Source organism: Salmo salar, chromosome ssa18 (genome assembly GCF_905237065.1).
Source record: "Salmo salar chromosome ssa18, Ssal_v3.1, whole genome shotgun sequence".
In the NCBI taxonomy this organism is placed as follows: domain Eukaryota; kingdom Metazoa; phylum Chordata; class Actinopteri; order Salmoniformes; family Salmonidae; genus Salmo; species Salmo salar.
Genome location: NC_059459.1, coordinates 23740508 through 23760547, shown reverse-complemented (window position 1 = coordinate 23760547; position 20040 = coordinate 23740508). Strand labels below are relative to the sequence as shown.

Sequence of the window (20040 nt, the reverse complement as noted above, 5' to 3'; positions counted from 1 at the left end):
CATCTAGTGGCCAACATCTAAATTGCACCTGGGCTGGAATAATACATTATGGCCTTTCTCTTGCATTTTAAACATGATGGTACAAAAAAATACAAAAGAACGGTTGGTTTTTTCTTTGTATTATCTTTTACCAGATCTATTGTGTTATTCTCCTACATTCCTTTCACATTTCCACAAACTTCAAAGTGTTTCCTTTAAAATGGTACCGAGAATATGCATATCCTTGCTTCAGGGCCAGAGCTAGAGGCAGTTAGATTTGGGTATGTCATTTTAGGTGAACATTTAAAAAAAGGGGCGGATCCTTAAGAGGCAGGGTTACATTTAACACTATACACATTAGACTTTATAACAAGGCAGTGTTACATTTAACACTATACACTGTAGACTTTCTAACAAGGCAGGGTTACATTTAACACTATACATAGAAGACTTTGTAACAAGGCAGTGTTACATTTAACACTATACACAGTAGACTTTCTAACAAGGCAGGGTTACATTTAATACTATACACAGTAAACTTTGTAAAAAAAAAAATGTAAATGGTGTAAATTCAACTTTGTTGTTGTCCTGGTCTCCATCTGACATATCAGAGGCTGGTTCCCAGGCGCTCACTGTAGGAACTGATTGCCTGTAAAATCCATATATTCAATCAATAAAGGAACTACTTTCAACATTTTCATTGAGAATAATGTCCCCCTTTTCATGAAGTATATTTTATTGAATGTCACTCATTCTATTGTGTGCTATTCTAACAAACCTGCATTACCAGCTCTTATCAGTAGGTGTCACTATGCACTAGGTAGTCGAAAAAGACTGACGCCATGATGGCTGTCTGTCTCTGTAATTATGAAAGTTATGGTGGTTCTAGAATCCATCAATTCTCTCTTTCTGCATTAGCCATCCATCTGTTATGGTTGGACAAGTATGTTCATATTGTCTGTGTAGATTGCTTTGTGGTGGAATTTGTAGTTTTAAAACTTTTAAGACAGTGAAATTTGTGCCACAGACATTTGTGAATAATCACCAGCAGTGGAAATAAAATAATATTCCAACATTACTTGACTGACAAACTGTCTGACTAACATTTTCAGGAACTTCAGTATCCCTTGGCCTTGGGTTGCAGCAGTAGATTGTTTCATCTTCTTTATCCTGTGCCAAACACATTTATTCAGTAGCTAGGTTTCCATCCAATTGGCAACCGATTTTCATGTGAATATTCTAAAATCCGCATAAAAACAATATGTGCATTTTTCCACCAGAGATGTGTTTTCATCAAATGTACTTACTGATAAAAGGCTGTGTGTGATGACGTAGTGCACATGAAAATACATTGAGGTTAAATTCCCATGTACCGAATAAAAAATACAAGTGAAATGGGTTTCCATCGCATTTTCAACTCTACTGATGGTTATATAGCGAGTGTGCTCTAGCCAACAGCTCACAATACTCCTACATTAGTGGTTTCCAACCTTTATTGGTTACTGTATCACCAACGGAATTTTGCTCTTCACAGAGTACCACCTCGTGAATTTTACCTGTAGGTCGATGGTCTCATGAGTCTTCGTCAAGTACCCCCTGTGGATATGCCAAGTACCCCCAGGGGTCCTAGTGCCCCTTATTGGGAACCACTGGCCTACACAAGGAGATTATTATGGACAAAAGAACAAGATCATTTTTATTTGTCAAACGGTAGCCAAGCATTGATGATTATGTCACTAGAATAAGACCCTCAGTATTTATTGGAAAGGAGCATCAAGCTCATCACCTTGAAGTTAGTCATGACTTATTTCATCTGTAGCCTAATAAACCTCATGCTTTCCTGACCAGTCGTAGTGGGACTACACACAATATGTCTTCGCGTGACTCCAAGCTTGCTTCGATATAATGGTTACTATATCAATATTTGCGCATAAAAGCATTTCTACCGACATTTCTCGCATAATTCATTTTACCAACACAGGTATTTTGGTGTATTTTGTATTTTATTTAGGTGTATTTTGTTTTGTAGACATTTGGAAAGTTTACCAACAAATGTTCTATTTCCATCAGGCAAGTCATGATATTTTTTTATCTGACATGTACTTTACTCACATAAAAAGGTTGGATGGAAACCTGGTTAGTGAGTCTAAATCATTAACGTTAGCTGCTTGATTGCATCAACCTAACTAGCCAATGTTAACTAGCTAGCTATCTAGCTAGGCTACTAAACCTAACCTTAGTAGTTTTGTTAGCTAGCTTTAGATTGGATCATTCTAGCTAATTTTTGATTACTAAACTGCTTTTATTTATTAACTGCTTTTATTAACCCATACCTTGTTTTCCATGAAAATGTGTGTTTGTTCTGTCATGAGGTAGGCAACGAGGTAGGCAGGAGAGGAGTGTGAGCGAAGAAAGAAACCAAGTGGAGTGCAGTCAAACAACATGCTGGTGCAACCAAATAAGTTGTTGATGAGGCTCTGTAGGTTGTAGCTAGGAGACCACTGTGACCGACAAGTGAATCCACAGCGAGCGTGGGGGTTACCGTGTGAAATCCCAGGGACAGGGGCTGTGGTTCAAACCCCTCGTCCACTTACCCTTGCATTATACCCTTGGGGGAATCACGTCACCATCTTGGAGACCGGTCCAAATGATTAGCCAAGCAAGGGAAGTTTGCAACGTAACCCTCGTTTTTAGTCAAGTTTGCGAGTGTACAATTATGTTCAATTCGGGGCCTGAAACTCCCCATAATTGAATTCGTGCCGATTGTACATCCGCTAAGAAAAGCCGCCAAAACATAAAACCTCAACGTCAATATGTGGAGTCAACATACAAGTGTAAGTAAAAACGAATGTAAATAAGTTTTAAATTGTGCCGTCATGTGTATTTAGTAGCACAAACATGTCTCGTAAAAGTAATGATGTTTTTGTTTGGTTAGCTTTTGTAGAAATAAAACATTATCCTTTATCAGAAGTTCCACCTAGGCAGGCTAACGTTATTTAGCTAATTAATTTGCTAGCTATCATACAGTAGGCGTATATTAATAATTATATATTTAATGTAAGTAGACATGCAATCATAATTGACTGTAGCGCATATTAAGCACCCACAAGCTACCGGTGGCTGAAAACAAACACAATGAGCAAGTGCCGAATTTCTGTGCAAGGGTGTTCCATTTAAAAATAATTCCTTCCTCCCTCGCCCCTTACCCTGCAAGTGTATACTCGTCAGACGTCATGATACGTCATCAGAAGTGTCCACTTAATTTGAGGGCTGAGGTGATAGGGTGTGTCTTTTAAGTATTTGGACTGCAGCCACGGTTCTATTCACTAGACAAAACAGAGGCAAAAGGGCTGAAAATGGGGGAGGTACAATGTCAACTTGTCCAATAAGAAACGTCTGCTTTCTCTTCCATTTTTCTCAGTTTTTCGATGATTTGAACTATTGAATATGTCTAGTAAACAAGTTTGGTGCCGCTGCTTTGAAAGTGGTGTAAATGCTGTCTCGCCGCACATTTTCTGTCGGCTCTGCACAGGTTGTGCAATAGAGTTACCACAATCCTGACAGATAATTTCTCTCTGGAGACAAAGGAAACCTGTCATAGTAAAGGACTAATGGAACATGTGTAAATGTGCCAGTTATCAACCTGTAGGTCTGTGCTTTAATAGTTCTGGCATTAGACCAGAGAACAATGACCCTTTCTTCCTTCAATTAGACCTTGTGAACGTATTCAGTGTCAGAAACAAACTTTCTGCCTTTGAACAGTGTCAGCACCACTTTCTATTTAGAGAATGTCTCTTAACCTCAGTTCGACCTACTTCAGTCTCTAACAGATGCACAGTGTTGTTGGCTTTATCTTAGCCTGTGGGCTTGGTGTCAACCAGGACAAAATGTTGTGGCTGTGGAGGTCAAAAGGTCAATGTGACTGAAAACAGGGAACAGGGAAGGCTTCTGTTACATCCAGGGGAGTAATCACACACATTCATTATTAACCAAAAAAAGGGGGAAAGCAAGCTACGGCCTAAACACTGCTGTCACTCACTGAGGTGCATGTTCCGGTAAGACTAGATGGTCTAACATATTGGCTTAACCCATACTAGATGACAGGCTGGCACAAATTGTGTCTAGCTCATCAATGGGGGTGCAACTAGTACTTCAGCTGGACACTTTAATTTGAGATCCATACTAATGTTGCCAAGGAGGGCTGTAAAAATATGCAGACTCATTTATAACAGTGGCTTTCCTTATGTTCAAATCAAGAGATTTTCTTCAAATTATTCTTTTAAGGTTTTCTGTACATCAAATGTATGTTTTCTGTCATAGAGATATTTAGCTGTTCATAACTTCTCGTTAACCAGGCAAAACATAGCATCATTGATTATCCACGAAGCAGCAACTATTTCCTGTATTTTTGTTTAGTCGTTTACTGTCCTATTAAAACTCTTCAGTTCAGTAGCTGTATTGATATGGCTTGCTGCCTGGAACGAAGGTGAAATGGGCCTTTTAAAAGTCCATTCCTGGAATCAACCCAGCTCTGTCCAAGGTTGTTTTAGTCTGGACACATTTAGTCTGATGCCAACTATAAACTAATTGGGATTATTGGAGCCCTTATGTGTGACTTTGACCACTGAATACGGGTCTGTGTAATGGTTATGGATGCTGTCATTGTCGATGGTTGTGAAATGTAGGCTAATACAACATTAAGTTCAGTTATTGACTTTTAGCAAGCATTTAGCAAGCATTGCATTTAGCAAGCATTTCGCAATATTCCTCTTTACACTGTATTATGACATACTGAAAGGATATATTACAAAATATCCGTACAAATGTTATTTATGTTTGATATATCATTCCAGCGCAAGGTTTTCATTGTATGGATTATCTTTTCTTCTCAATTGAGAAACATTTTATTTTGAGACAGGATTTTTAGGAATGGCAGTTGGTTGTCTTGTGATTTCCTACATGCAACCCCCAACTGGTGTTGTTACCTTTCTGTGCTCCTCAACCACCAGCCTCCCCGAGCAACACCATTGGTCCTCACCTAGCAACAACATGATCATTTGACACCCCCTGATGCATGATGGGGAGTGAGGGGCCCGCCCCTGAAACTGGTGTCTGCGTCGCTGTTTAAAAAGAAAAACATTTAAAATGGATGAAAGAAAAATAGATTTCACGCTCATATCGTTACATGGCTGGTGTCTGGAGAATAAACCTGTTCTGTGTCCCTTGTGTGTGGCAGCTCTTTCCTTGACAAGAAAGAGGGGTGATCCTTTTCTCTCTCTTCTACTCATCCTCTCGAATACACATATGGTCACACACACAAAGCAGAGGCAGAAACAGCCATGCATGCGCCGGCGCAAGCTACTCAGGTGCTGAAGCACAGACAGAGAAAACAAAGATGGCCGTTCCTTTTCCACGTTGCCATGTTTGACGTGAGCAACGGACGTGAATGACATTGTAAATATGATGTGACTGTAGTCTCTCTCTCACTCACTCACTCCCTCTTTTTGATCCCTGAAAAATCTAACCCAGTCTATTGTCGTTTCTTACACTACTCTGGATATCCTCCTCTTTTATTCTTTTTCTCTCCCTCCCTCATCCTCTCGGTCTTTTTAAACAAAGAGCCATTCGATTTGGTGAAACAAATGGCCCCCTGATACCATTTGACCCCTCCATCAAAATGTCACTGGCCTCAGATGAAATAATGACCACAGTATAGGGACAGAGAATCTCAGCTATTTTATAAGCACATTTGATTAACTGATGTAGTTAACTGCTTTCATTAATTTGTTTCCTCTCAGCATTAGCATTCGTATTTCAGTTTCCTATCAGCATTAGCATTAGGATGTCAGTTTCCTCTCAGCATTAGCATTAGTATGTCAGTTTCCTCTCAGCATTAGCAAGTTAGTTTCCTCAGCATTAGAATGTCAGTTTCCTCTCAGCATCAGCATTAGTATGTCAGCTTCCTCTCAGCATTAGCATTAGTATGTCAGTTTCTTCTTAGCATTAGCATGTCAGTTTCCTCTCAGCATTAGTATGTCCATTTCCTCTCAGCCTTAGCATTAGTATGTCAGTTTCCTTTCAGCATTAGCATGTCAGTTTCCTCTCAGCATTAGCATGTCAGTTTCCTCTCAGCATGACTATGTCAGTTTCCTCTCAGCATTAGTATGTCAGTTTCCTCTCAGCATTAGTATGTCAGTTTCCTTTCAGCATTAGTATGTCAGTTTCCTTTCAGCCTTAGCATTAGTATGTCAGTTTCCTTTCAGCATTAGTATGTCAGTTTCCTCTCAGCATTAGCATTAGTATTCCGTTTCCTCTCAGCATTAGGAGATCAGTTTCCTCACAGCATTAGCATATTTTGTCAGCTTCCTCTCAGCATTAGCATTATTCTGTCAGTTTCCTTTCAGCATTAGCATTTGTATGTCAGTTTCCTCGCAGCATTAGTATGTCAGTTTTCTCTCAGCATTATTATGTCCGTTTCCTCTCAGCATTAGCATATTCTGTCCGTTTCCTCTCAGCATTAGCATTATTATGTCCGTTTCCTTTCAGCATTAGTATGTCAGTTTCCTCTCAGCATTAGCATTAGTAATCAGTTTCCTCTCAGTATTAGCATTAGTATTTCCGTTTCCTCTCAGCATTAGTATATCAGTTTCCTTTCAGCATTAGTATGTCAGTTTCCTTTCTGCATTAGCATTAGTATGTCAGTTTCCTCTCAGCATTAGCAGTAGTATGTCAGTTTCCTCTCAGCATTAGCATTAGTATGTCAGTTTCCTTGCATCATCAGCATTATTATGTCCGTTTCCCCTCAGCATTAGCATTATTATGTCAATTTCCTCTCATTATTAGTATGTCTGTTTTCTCTCAGCATTAGCATTAGTATGTCCATTTCCTCTCAGCATTAGTATATCAGTTTCCTCTCAGCATTAGCATTAGTATGTCAGTTTCCTTTCAGCATTAGTATGTCAGTTTCCTCTCAGCATCAGCATTCGTATGTCTGTTTCCTTTCAGTATTAGCATTAGTATGTCAGTTTCCTCTCAGCATTAGCATTATTATGTCCGTTTCCTTTTAGCATTAGCATTATGTCTGTTTCCTTTTAGCATTAGCATTATGTCCATTTCCTCTCAGCATTAGTATGTCAGTTTCCTCTCAGCATTAGCATTAGTATGTCAGTTTCCTCTCAGAATTAGCATCTCAGTTTCCTTGCGTCATCAGCATTATTATGTCAGTTTCCCCTCAGCATTAGCATTATTATGATCAGTTTCCCCTCAGAATTAGCATTATGTCCATTTCCTCTCATTATTAGTATGTCAGTTTCCTCTCAGCATTAGCATTAGTATGTCAGTTTCTTCTCAGCATTAGCATTAGTCAACCAGTTTCCTCTCAGCATTAGCATTATTACGTCAGTTTTCTTTCAGCATTAGCATTTGTATGTCAGTTTCCTCTCAGCATTAGTATGTCAGTTTCCTCTCAGCATTAGTACGTCAGTTTCCTCTCAGCATTAGCATTATTATGTCAATTTCCTCTCAGCATTAGTATGTCAGTTTCCTCTCAACATTCGCATTACACGGAACCCAAACCGGCTTCGCGCATGCGCCATCGTGCATACATTTATTTTATCCCCCCACACCAAACCCGATCACGACGTGCAGGTTAAAATATCAAAAAAACTCTGAACCAAGTACATTAATTTGGGGACAGGTCAAAAAGCATTCAATATTTATGGAAATTTAGCTAGCTAGCTTGCACTTGCTAGCTAATTTGTCCTATTTAGCTAGCTTGCTGTTGCTAGCTAATTTGTCCTGGGATATAAACATTGAGTTATTATTTTACCTGAAATGCACAAGGTCCTCTACTCCGACAATTAATCCACACATAAAACGGCCAACCGAATCATTTCGAGTCATCTCTCCTCCTTCCAGGCTTTTTCTTTTTTGAACTTATATGGTGATTAGCATCTAAACTTTCATAGTATTACCACGACGACCGACAACACAGTTCGTCTTTCAATCACCCACGTGGGTATAACCAATGAGGAGATGGCACGTGGGTATCTGCTTCTATAAACCAATAGGGAGATGGGAGAGGCAGGACTTGCACAGCAATCTGTGTCACAAATAGAACTGATTTCTATTTGAGCGCAGACGCTCGCGAGCAGTGTGGGTGCAATAATTGAATAATATAGATTTCTAAATGTAATTTGTAACGCTCGCGCACGCGACGTGAGCGGTGTAGTCAGGGTCTTAGTATGTCAGTTTCCTCTCAGCATTAGCATTAGTATGTCAGTTTCCTCTCAGCATTAGTATGTCAGTTTCCTCTCAGCATCAGCATTAGTAAGTCAGTTTCCTCTCAGCATTAGTATGTCAGTTTTCTCTCAGCGTTAGTTTGTCAGTTTCGTCTCAGCATTAGTATGTCAGTTTCCTCTCAGCATCAGCATTAGTATGTCAGTTTCCTCTCAGCATTAGTATGTCAGTTTCCTCTCAGCATTAGTATGTCAGTTTCCTCTCAGCATTAGTATGTCGGTTTCCTCTCAGCATTAGTATGTCGGTTTCCTCTCAGCATTAGTATGTCAGTTTCCTCTCAGCATTAGCATTAGTAAGCCAGTTTCCTCTCAGCATCAGCATTAGTTTGTCAGTTTCCTCTCAGCATCAGCATTAGTATGTCAGTTTCCTCTCAGCATCAGCATTAGTATGTCAGTTTCCTCTCAGCATTAGCATTCGTTTTCAGTTTCCTCTCAGCATCAGCATTAGTATGTCAGTTTCCTATCAGCATTAGTATGTCAGTTTCCTCTCAGCATTAGCATTAGTATGTCAGTTTCCTCTCAGCATTAGCATTAGTATGTCAGTTTCCTCTCAGCATTAGCATTAGTATGTCAGTTTCCTCTCAGCATTAGCATTAGTATGTCAGTTCCTCTCAGCATTAGTATGTCAGTTTCCTCTCAGCATTAGCATTAGTATGTCAGTTCCTCTCAGCATTAGCATTAGTATGTCAGTTTCCTCTCAGCATTAGCATTAGTATGTCAGTTCCTCTCAGCATTAGTATGTCAGTTTCCTCTCAGCATTAGCATTAGTATGTCAGTTCCTCTCAGCATTAGCATTAGTATGTCAGTTCCTCTCAGCATTAGCATTAGTATGTCAGTTCCTCTCAGCATTAGCATTAGTATGTCAGTTCCTCTCAGCATTAGCATTAGTATGTCAGTACTCAGTAGGACCTTTTCTACTTTTTTTCATAATGTATGACCAAATGGAAGTTGTCATTCTTTAATAGACACAGTCAGCAATTAGTATTCCAAAGTTATAGGATCAGCCTCTGTTGTACAATAACAGATTTTATTGAGAAAAAAAAGAATGGATAGGTATTTTGCCTCTTCCCTTCCCACCTGTGTGTGTGAGTGTGGGAGAGATACAGAAAATTACCATCAGCACCATCCAACCTCCCCCTTCAGTCCGTCCTCTACACTTTCTCCCCCATCCCATCTCTCACTTGGGCACTTCCAGCTGGTGGGTCGGGGAGAAGTACACACACACACACACACACACACACACACACACACACACACACACACACACACACACAGACTCATAGCCGTAGATCCCTCACACTCCCTCTATCCCCCCCCTCCCTGCCTACCCCAGCTGGCTCCCTCACACTCCATTCATACACACAGACACACACTCACACTCTTTCTCTCTCTCACACACACACACACACACACACACACATACACACACAGAGATCCACGCGGAGCACCAGCCCAGGTACTGCCATGGACCAGGAGGGGAACGTGAAGAGGACGGCTAGAAACAGAGCGTGGTTACCGTAGTAACCGTTTCTCTCCTCTCCACCTCTGTGCCTGGTGATGCTCGTGGCTCTCTCGCTCCTGGATTCTACACTGACAGAGGTTGACACAGAAACAGGAGGAAACGTTTTCTCCTCTTTTCTCCTGCCTACCCTTATCCTCCGACACTCTCCTTGTCAGCAGGACGGAACTCTTTTTCCCTTTCCTTATCTTTTTCTCTGAGATCGTTGGCTTCCACTTCCCTGGGATTTCTACCGTTTTTTTTGTATTCCGCCATGGCTCACGCAGCCTCCGCATTGAAGAAGAACCGGGACGTGGATGTCAATGCTATCGAGGATGAGAAAGAAAAGAAAAGGAGAATTAAGAAACTAGCGTCCCGGGAACAAAAGAGAAAGGTACTTTCACTGGAGCGAGACTCCCTGCTCAGCCACATCCCCATTGTGTTCATATGGGCAGCACACACACACACAATTCTCTCATGTCGCTAAGCTGCCATGCATTCAATGTAGTGTGTGTGTGTGTGCGCTCGCGTGCATGTAACCTTGTTGAATTTCACCTGTTAGTTAAGCATCAGCCTGGGGCCTTGTTCGTGGTGCGTAGTGGTAAGGTCGTACTTGGCATCTGGCCCTTATGCTGTCTAACACTATTGTCTAATCTACAGCTAAGCACAGGGCTCCCCCAAATACTACAGCATAACCGCCACTGTTATACTCCAAAATCAGCATCTCTCAGTTTGCGGATTCAAAAACCTTGATCTTACAGCTTATCAAATGGACAGGGGTATGGTACTGATCCAAACTAATCCTGGTTCATTAGTGATCCAAAGAGTTCTGTACTGTTCCGGGCATGTGGTTGTGTTGTGGTCCAGTCGAGAGTATCTGTGTGCAGCTGGATACACAGACGTCCATATATAATGCATATTTCTGTTATTTATTGATGGAAAAGCTTTCCATATGATGGAGGAGAATACACGTGGGTTAATGCTTGCTCTTGTATCTGCTATATGCACATGGTTCTGGTTTTGCTGGACAAATAGGTTGAAGTCATAAATAGCTAGAGAATGTCTTGCTGGAAGTAAAGCGTCCACTGCTTGATGTTTACTGGATGCAATTATTTCACCCATGAGATCTGTTCAATAGGACTGACATTTATTGTCTTTGTGTTAATGGGCAGTCGCTTCTATTTATGCACAATAGATGGTTATTTGACTCTAACATAGACAATGTATTTTTTACATCTATGAAAATATTATTTTTGAACAAAAACCTTAAAGGTGGATGATTGAATTTATTTTGATTGTGTACATTATCTTTGCTTTTGTGTGTGTGTTCCTGATGTCCATGAGGGATATTGTTATAATTATTATTATTATTATAGAGACTCATATTTCATGTCGGGCTGAGGGAGCTCTTCTCCATTTATTGATTGCCTGCAAGTATAGCACGCTCCATTCAGATAATCAGTTTCCCCTTTCTCCTCCGAGCTGTGTCCTTCCTCCTGTCCTCATGCTTCTTCCTCCCTCCCTCTCTCTCTCTCTCTCTCTCTCTCTCTCTCTCTCTCTCTCTCTCTCTCTCTCTCTCTCTCTCTCTCTCTCTCTCTCTCTCACAAAGAAATGCACAGACACCTCACATGCTCCTTTTGTTGATAGGCAGAAATGGAAATGTGTTTAATGCACATCTAATTTTACATTTGCATTTTAGTCATTTAGCAGACACTCTTATACAGTAGTGAGTGCATACATTTTTCATTTTTTTGTACTGGTCCCCTGTGAGAATCAAACCCACAACCCTGGCATTGTAAGCTCCATGCTCTACCAACTGAGACACAGAGGACCCTCATAACAAACACACAGGACCCTCAAACCTTTGCTTTTCTACACTACAGTATTAGCCAGTCTACACTACAGTATTAGCCAGTCAATCTCAGATCCTGTTCTATTCTACATTATAAACTGGTTGGTTCGAGTCCTGAATGCTGATTGGCTGACAGCCATGGTATATCAGACAGTATACCACGGGTATGACAGAATGTGTATTTTTACTGCTCTGATTACGTTGGTTACCAGTTTATAATCACAATAAGGCACCTCGGGAGTGTGTGGTATATGGCCAATATACCATGGCTAATAGCTGTATCCAGGCAGTCTGCGTTGCGCCGTACAAAATAACCACCCTTAGCCGTGGTATATTGGCTATACCACACCCTCTTGTTCCTTATTGCTTAAGTACCTGATGGGCTTGGCTGAGCTTGGCCTGCATCATTTACTACTGTCTGGTGGCCCTCCAACAATACCCGATGGGAGAGAGAAAGAGAAGGAAAGAGTGGGGGAGAGAGTAAAAGAGAAGGAGTGAGAGAAAGATTAGGAGAGAGAGAAAGAAGTAGTGAGAGAGGAGGTGAGATAGAGGAAAATTGCTGACTGAGGCGCCCGCCTGCCTCTCTTATCAGCCTTCACTCAGTGCTGTACGGGCCTAATGGAGTGGAGGTGTCTGGAGGATTGCTTTTGGCAGAGGGGACCACTAACCTTCCTCACCCCAGAAGGAGCTGCTGTGCATGGAGGTATCGTAGCCTGCCAGTGGAAAGAACACCTCCTACTGACACACACAGTGAGGGGGATCAGGGGAGAGGTCAGGGTATTCAAGCCCAGAGCTGGCACTAGGAGAGGGGTCACTGTTACCTTATCATACAGGTTATCATACCACCTTTACTTAAATTGTTATTATCTCTGAGACATAGCAAAAAGCTTGCAGATTCCCTAAGAGCTTGGCTACAGCAACAGTAGTAAGAAGAGACTGCTGTAGGTGTTAGAGAGGAGAAGGAGAGGAGGAAGCAGCCTTGAGGGACGACTGGAGGCACTCATCCTCCTCTTACCAGACTAAGCATGTGTAGCTCACAAAATGTGTCCCCAATCCTCTCTGTCTCTCTATCAGGAATCAAGGTAAGACCCAGATGCAGACTGTCAAAGTAACACTGTTTATTGTAGCAAACGGGGCAGGCAAAGACAAGTCAAGGCAGGCAGGGGTCGCAAATCCAGGGTAAGGCAAAGGTACAGGACGGCAGGCGGACTCAGGGTCAGGGACAGGCAAGGTTCAGTAATCCAGAGGTGGAAAAAAGGTACAGGACAGCAGGCAGGCTCAGGATCAGGCAGAGAGGTCAGGCTGGCGGGTACAGGGTCAGGACAGGCAAAGGTCAAAACCGGGAGGACTAGCAAAAAGAGGCTGTGAAACGATAGGCGCTGACAGGAAAAATGCTGATAAGCTTGAACGAACAAGACGAATTGGCAACAAACAGACAGAGAACACAGGTAAAAATACACAGGGGATAATTGGGAAGATGGGTGACACCTGGGGGGGTGGAGACAAGTCGAGATTCTTCAATAAAGTGTTTGTTGTCATTCAACGAGAGACGACTCATTTTCATGCACATTTTTTAATTGAGAAATACTGTACCAAATATCTTAGTTATATGTAAAATTGCACAGCTAAGATCTCTTCGGCCAAAACATAAAATTAAATGACAGATTTCTTGAGTTATTTTAGATTAATTCTGACTATTTTCTGTCTACGGCATCTCAAAATGGACAAAGTACTATTCAGTACAAACTGAAGCATGCTGATGCCTTTACTCGCACACATTTCTCTCTGTTTTGGGGCAAGCGAAACAAAGGCAGAACGAGCATTCGTTCCTCTCTGTCCCCCTCCCCCTCCCACAAGAGTCTATAATATGTGTAGGGAGAGAGAATGGTCCATCCTTAACCCGCTAAAGGAGAATTGCTGTGTGTGTTGTGGCTGATCGAGGACCAGTCCCAGAGGGGCAATTGTGACCAAGAGAAAGCCCTCATCAGTCAAATGGGCAGGTCACTCATCAAACTAAATGCTAAACTGCTAAACTGAAACTGCCCCACAGGCACACAAACCTCTGTCCAGCACTGCTTTTCAGAAATAGCCTACTGTGCTAGTGTGCTTCAACAATTCTGGTTAAAACGAAGGAAACCCTTTATTTGATCTCATCATTGATTGCTTTTGTTCAGTTGCATTCAATATGCTGGCACCTCCTAAGCCCTTTAGCCATTTCTTTACAGCGAACACTAGACTGTTACCCATGGTCCTTGAAATGCTGTTCCTCAACCCTTCAATCTACAATACATCACCCTATTCTGTATATGGCTCTCTATCTCACTGCAATATATTCAGTCTCCAAGGGGCCTGTGAGACGCTGTAATAGGGATCATTTTAATTATCGATCGAGCGGCTCAGTCGTCTGAGGGGTCCGGGAGAGCTGAGTGCTGGGGTGATTTACCAGTAAAGATGTAACTGGATCTACACCAGACTGGTGTGTTTGTCCTACAGGGATGGTATGCCATAACCCATGTATTCTCTACGGTACGCTAGAGATTGGAAGTGACTAGAATTGGTTCTGGTGTAGTGGAATAGAACACAGAATATGTTACCGTAAAAAATGGTCTATTGTGTGGCTTTCATGTTGTTATCAAAATCCGCCATGTTCTGGGTGTCGTCTGAGATGGACAGTGAGAGAGAGGGAGAGCGCGATGTTGCTAGGCCTAAAGGTCATTTGAAGGTGATTGGCGTCTTCTTTTCTCTTCTCTCTGCTCCGTGATACGTTGTTATTCTGTTGCTGCTGTCATCACTCTGTCTCGTAGAGGCGGCCTCTGTCTCGTAGAGGCGGCCTCTGTCTCGTAGAGGCTGCCTCTGACTCGTAGAGGCTGTATTGAGCAGGAGATGCTGATGCTGTGTGCGCATAAACTCTGGATCTCTGATGTAAGTTTGCCGTGAGGTGTATCAGATTTCTGTCTACATGAGAGAGCTTCAACTGCAAGACTCTCCATCTTGTCTTTTTTTCTTGTAATTTATTAAGACAACAGCTTCCTGACATTTTCTCTGAAGAGTGAAAATACAAACATGAAGTCTTGGCATAATCCTTTAATGATGTGCCCAGGATCGGACATGATGGGGTCAAGAAAGGAGAGGAGAAAGGAGGGATGGCTGAGGAGATGAGATGGCAGGACAGGAGAAGAATGGAAAGGTGAAAAGACGCGAAACGAGGAAGAGGTGAAGCAAAGAGAAGTACGGGTGCGGTAGTGAACTGAGGATAGTAGAAAATGTGGTAGAGGAAATGACTAGAAATGGGGAGTAAAGAGCTGGAGGCAGGCATTAGGAGGAGGCTGCTGAAGTACCATAAGGATGTTCTGCATTTGAAGAGTTGAGCTCACACACACACACACACACACACATTAATTCAGTGATGAACCCCCATCAACAGTATCTACCAGCTAAACCCACCTCCTCCCCCACAGCCTGTCTGCCTGCGCTTCCCGGCACGGGTCCCCCAACCCCCCTTTCTCCACTCGCCCTGAAACCCCCTCTCCTCTTCTCTCTTACAAGGACTGTCCTCCATATGCACTCGCTCATACACACACACACCCATACAGAAAGTAAAATCCCAGATCTTGGGGCCATTCATCAGCACCCACCAACGATAGAAGCAGGGCATGTGCACCGATGCTTGTGCTGTAAGCTTCCCTTTCTTCCCCCTGCCCCACCATCATCACAAGCATTAATCCCCCACGGTGAATCAAGGCCTCCTCCATCAGGCTGCTAAACATGCTGGCCCAGCCCCAAACACACAAACACCCTCGACCATGCTCCCCCATCCCCCTCACTCTCCAGCCAAACCCCCACGCTCTAGTGTGTGTGTGTGTGTGTGTGTGTGTGTGTGTGTGTGTGTGCAGAACATGATAGTCCCATACCCTCACCTCTCTAATAACCCCTCCTGTTGTAGTTAAACTGTCCCTCACACCAGTATTCTGACCCATGGGACACATTCTATGTGCCTGCATTGGTAGAGGCAACTCTATCCACCCCTTCCCCATACACCCTCCCCACACATACCCTACCCTCCCTCCCTCCCCACACATACCCTCCTTCCCTCCCCACACATACCCTACCCTCCTTCCCTCCCCACACATACCCTACCCTCCTTCCCTCCCCACACATACCCTACCCTCCCTCCCTCTCCACCCACCCTACCCTCCCTCCCTCTCCACACACCCTACCCTCCCTCCCTCTCCACCCACCCTACCCTCCCTCCCTCTCCACACACCCTACCCTCCCTCCCTCTCCACATACACCCTACCTTCCCTCCCCACACTACCCTACCCTCCCTCCCTCCCTCCCCATACAACACTACCCTACCCTCCCTACCCACACACAACCTACCCTCCCTCCCTCTCCACATACACCCTACCTTCCCTCCCCACACACCCTACACTCCCCTCCCCACACACACCCTAACCTCCCTCCCCACACCTACCCTACCTTTCCTCCCTACCCTCACATAACCCACCTTCCCTCCCCACACACACCCTACCCTCCCTCCCTCCCCACACATACCCTCCCTCCCTCTCCACACACACCCTACCCTCCCTCCCTCTCCACACATACCCTACCCTCCCTCCCTCTCCACACATACCCTACCCTCCCTCCCTCCCCACACACACCCTACCCTCCCTCCCTCTCCACACACACCCTACCCTCCCTCCCTCTCCACACACACCCTACCCTCCCTCCCTCTCCACACATACCCTCCCTCCCTCCCCACACATACCCTCCCTCCCTCTCCACACATACCCTACCCTCCCTCTCCACACACACCCCTACCCTCCCTCCCCCACACACACCCTAACCTCCCTCCCCCATACAACCCTACCCTCCCTCCCTCTCCACACACACCCTACCCTCCCTCCCCACACATACCCTACCCTACCCTCCCTCCCTCTCCACCCACCCTACCCTCCCTCCCTCTCCACACACCCTACCCTCCCTCCCTCTCCACATACACCCTACCTTCCCTCCCCACACATACCCTACCCTCCCTCCCTCCCTCCCCATACAACACCACCCTACCTTCCCTACCCACACAGAACCTACCCTCCCTCCCTCTCTCCCCACACACCCCTACACTCCCTCCCCCACACACACCCTAACCTCCCTCCCCACACCTACCTTTCCTCCCTACCCTCACATAACCCACCTTCCCTCCCCACACACACCCTACCCTCCCTCCCTCCCCACACACACCCTAACCTCCCTCCCCACACCTACCTTTCCTCCCTACCCTCACATAACCCACCTTCCCTCCCCACACAGACCCTACCTTCCCTCCCCACACAGACCCTACCTTCCCTCCCCCACACACACCCTACCTTCCCTCCCCACACAGACCCTACCTTCCCTCCCCACACACACCCTACCTTCCCTCCCCACACAGACCCTACCTTCCCTCCCCACACACACCCTACCTTCCCTCCTCACACACACCCTACCTTCCCTCCTCACACACACCCTACCTTCCCTCCTCACACACACCCTACCTTCCCTCCCCACACCTACCCTCCCCTGCCTCCCCACACATACCCTACCTCCCTCCCCACATACCCTACCTTCCCTCCCTCCTCTCCACACACACCCTACCCTCCCTCCCCCACACACCCTACCCTCCCTCCCTCCCCACACCCTACCTTCCCTCCCCACACACACCCTAACCTCCCTCCCCCACACACACCCTAACCTCCCTCCCCACATACCCTACCTTCCCTCCCTCCCTCTCCACACACACCCTACCCTCCCTCCCCACACACACCCTACCCTCCCTCCCTCCCCACACCCTACCTTCCCTCCCCACACACACCCTAACCTCCCTCCCCACACACACCCTACCCTCCCTCCCCACACACACCCCTACCCTCCCTCCCTCCCCACACCCTACCTTCCCTCCCCACACACACCCTACCCTCCTCCCCACACACACCCTACCCTCCCTCCCTCCCCCACACCCTACCTTCCCCTCCCCACACACACCGTAACCTCCCTCCCCACACACACCCTAACCTCTCTCCCCACACATACCCTACCTTCCCCCCCTCCCCACACACACCCTACCCTCCCTCCCCACACATACCCTCCCTCCCTCCCCACACATACCCTCCCTCCCTCTCCACACACACCCTACCCTCCCTCCCTCCCCACACATACCCTCCCTCCCTCTCCACACATACCCTACCCTCCCTCCCTCTCCACACACACCCTCCCTCCCTCTCCACACACACCCCTACCCTCCCTCCCCACACATACCCTCCCTCCCTCCCCACACATACCCTACCCTCCCTCCCTCTCCACACACACCCTCCCTCCCTCTCCACACATACCCTCCCTCCCTCTCCACCTACCCTACCCTCCCTCCCCACACTTACCCTCCCTCCTCTCCACACTACCCTACCCTCCCTCCCTCCCCACACATACCCTCCCTCCCTCCCCACACATACCCTCCCTCCCTCTCCACACATACCCTCCCTCCCTCTCCACACATACCCTCCCTCCCTCCCCACACATACCCCTCCCTCCCTCCCCCACACATACCCTCCCTCCCCACACATACCCTCCCTCCCTCCCCCATACAACACTACCCTACCTTCCCTGCCCACACACAACCCTACCCTCCCTCCCTCTCTCCCCCACACACCCTACACTCCCTCCCCACACACACCCTAACCTCCCTCCCCACCCTACCCTACCTTTCCTCCCTACCCTCACATAACCCACCTTCCCTCCCCACACACACCCTAACCTCCCTCCCAACATACACCCTACCCTCCCTCCCTCTCCACGCACACCCTACCTTCCCTCCCCACACAGACCCTACCTTCCCTCCCCCACACCTACCCTCCCCCTCCCTCCCCACATACCCTACCTTCCCTCCCTCCCTCTCCACACACACCCCTACCCTCCCTCTCCACACACACCCTACCCTCCCTCCCTCCCCACACACACCCTACCTTCCCTCCCCACACACACCCTAACCTCCCTCCCCACACACACCCTAACCTCCCTCCCCACATACCCTACCTTCCCTCCCTCCCTACACATACCCTACCTTCCCTCCCCACACACACCCTAACCTCCCTCCCCACACACACCCTAACCTCCCTCCCCACACACACCCTAACCTCCCTCCCCACACATACCCTACCTTCCCCCCCTCCCCACACACACCCTACCCTCCCTCCCTACACACACCCCTACCCTACCCTCCCTCCCTCCCCACACCCTACCTCCCTCCCTCCCCATACACACCCTACCCCCCTCTGGCCTCTGTCTACCTCAGCTTCATTTGTAGCTAACCACCCGCCACTATCCCATCAGTAGCACTACTAAAGCAAGACTGTTTGTCTTGTAGGTTTTCCTTTACATATTTCATGTGTTATAGCATACAGTGAGGGAAAAAAGGAGCACATTAGGAGCACACTCTTAAAGGGAGTGCTCCTACTCTCAGCTTGTTACCTGTATAAAAGACACCAGTCCACAGAAGCAATCAAGCAATCAGATTCCAAACTCTCCACCATGGCCAAGACCAAAGAGCTCTCCAAGGATGCCAGGGAAAAGATTATAGACCTACACAAGGCTGGAATGGGCTACAAGACCATCGCCAAGCAGCTTGGTGGGAAGGTGACAACAGTTGGTGCGATTATTCGCAAATGGAAGAAACACAAAAGAACTGTCAATCTCCCTCGGCCTGGGGCTCCATGCAAGATCTCACCTCGTGGAGTTGCAATGATCATGAGAACGGTGAGGAATCAGCCCAGAACTACACGGGAGGATCTTGTCAATGATCTCAAGGCAGCTGGGACCATAGTCACCAAGAAAACAATTGGTAACACATTACGCCGTGAAGGACTGAAATCCTGCAGCGCCCGCAAGGTCCCCCTGCTCAAGAAAGCACATATACATGCCCGTCTGAAGTTTACCAATGAACATCTGAATGATTCAGAGGACAACTGGGTGAAAGTGTTGTGGTCAGATGAGACCAAAATGGAGGTCTTTGGCATCAACTCAACTCGCTGTGTTTGGAGGAGGAGGAATGCTGCCTATGACCCCAAGAACACCATCTCCACCGTCAAACATGGAAGTGGAAACATTATGCTTTGGGGGTGTTTTTCTCCCTAAGGGGACAGGACAACTTCACCGCATCAAAGGGACAATGGACGGGGCCATGTACCGTTAAATCTTGGGTGAGAACCTCCTTCCCTCATCCAGGGCATTGAAAATGGGTCGTGGATGGGTATTCCAGCATGACAATGACCCAAAACACACGGCCAAGGCAACAAAGGACTGGCTCAAGAAGAAGCCAGTCTCCAGACCTTAATCCCATAGAAGATCTGTGGAGGGAGCTGAAGGTTCGAGTTGCCAAACGTCAG

General features: G+C 46.1%; 1 protein-coding gene across 45 annotated transcripts in view; it reads left to right on the top strand.

Annotated features, from left to right (window-relative positions):
• The window catches only part of LOC106577144 (ankyrin-3), a 165666-nt gene that overhangs the window by 39666 nt on the left and 105960 nt on the right, over positions 1 to 20040 (top strand). For 12 of the 45 annotated variants that reach the window (XM_045700922.1, XM_045700910.1, XM_045700932.1 and 9 more), the window contains exon 1: positions 9629 to 10168. The exons of 1 other annotated variant lie outside the window; for it this stretch is intronic. In XM_045700922.1, the coding sequence (XP_045556878.1) occupies positions 10049 to 10168 (120 nt within the window). In that variant the 5' untranslated portion in view covers positions 9629 to 10048. Of the gene's footprint in view, positions 1 to 9626; positions 10169 to 20040 lie in introns of those variants that run through there. 32 more of the 45 variants (XM_045700933.1, XM_045700927.1, XM_045700920.1 and 29 more) reach the window with 10 other exon arrangements.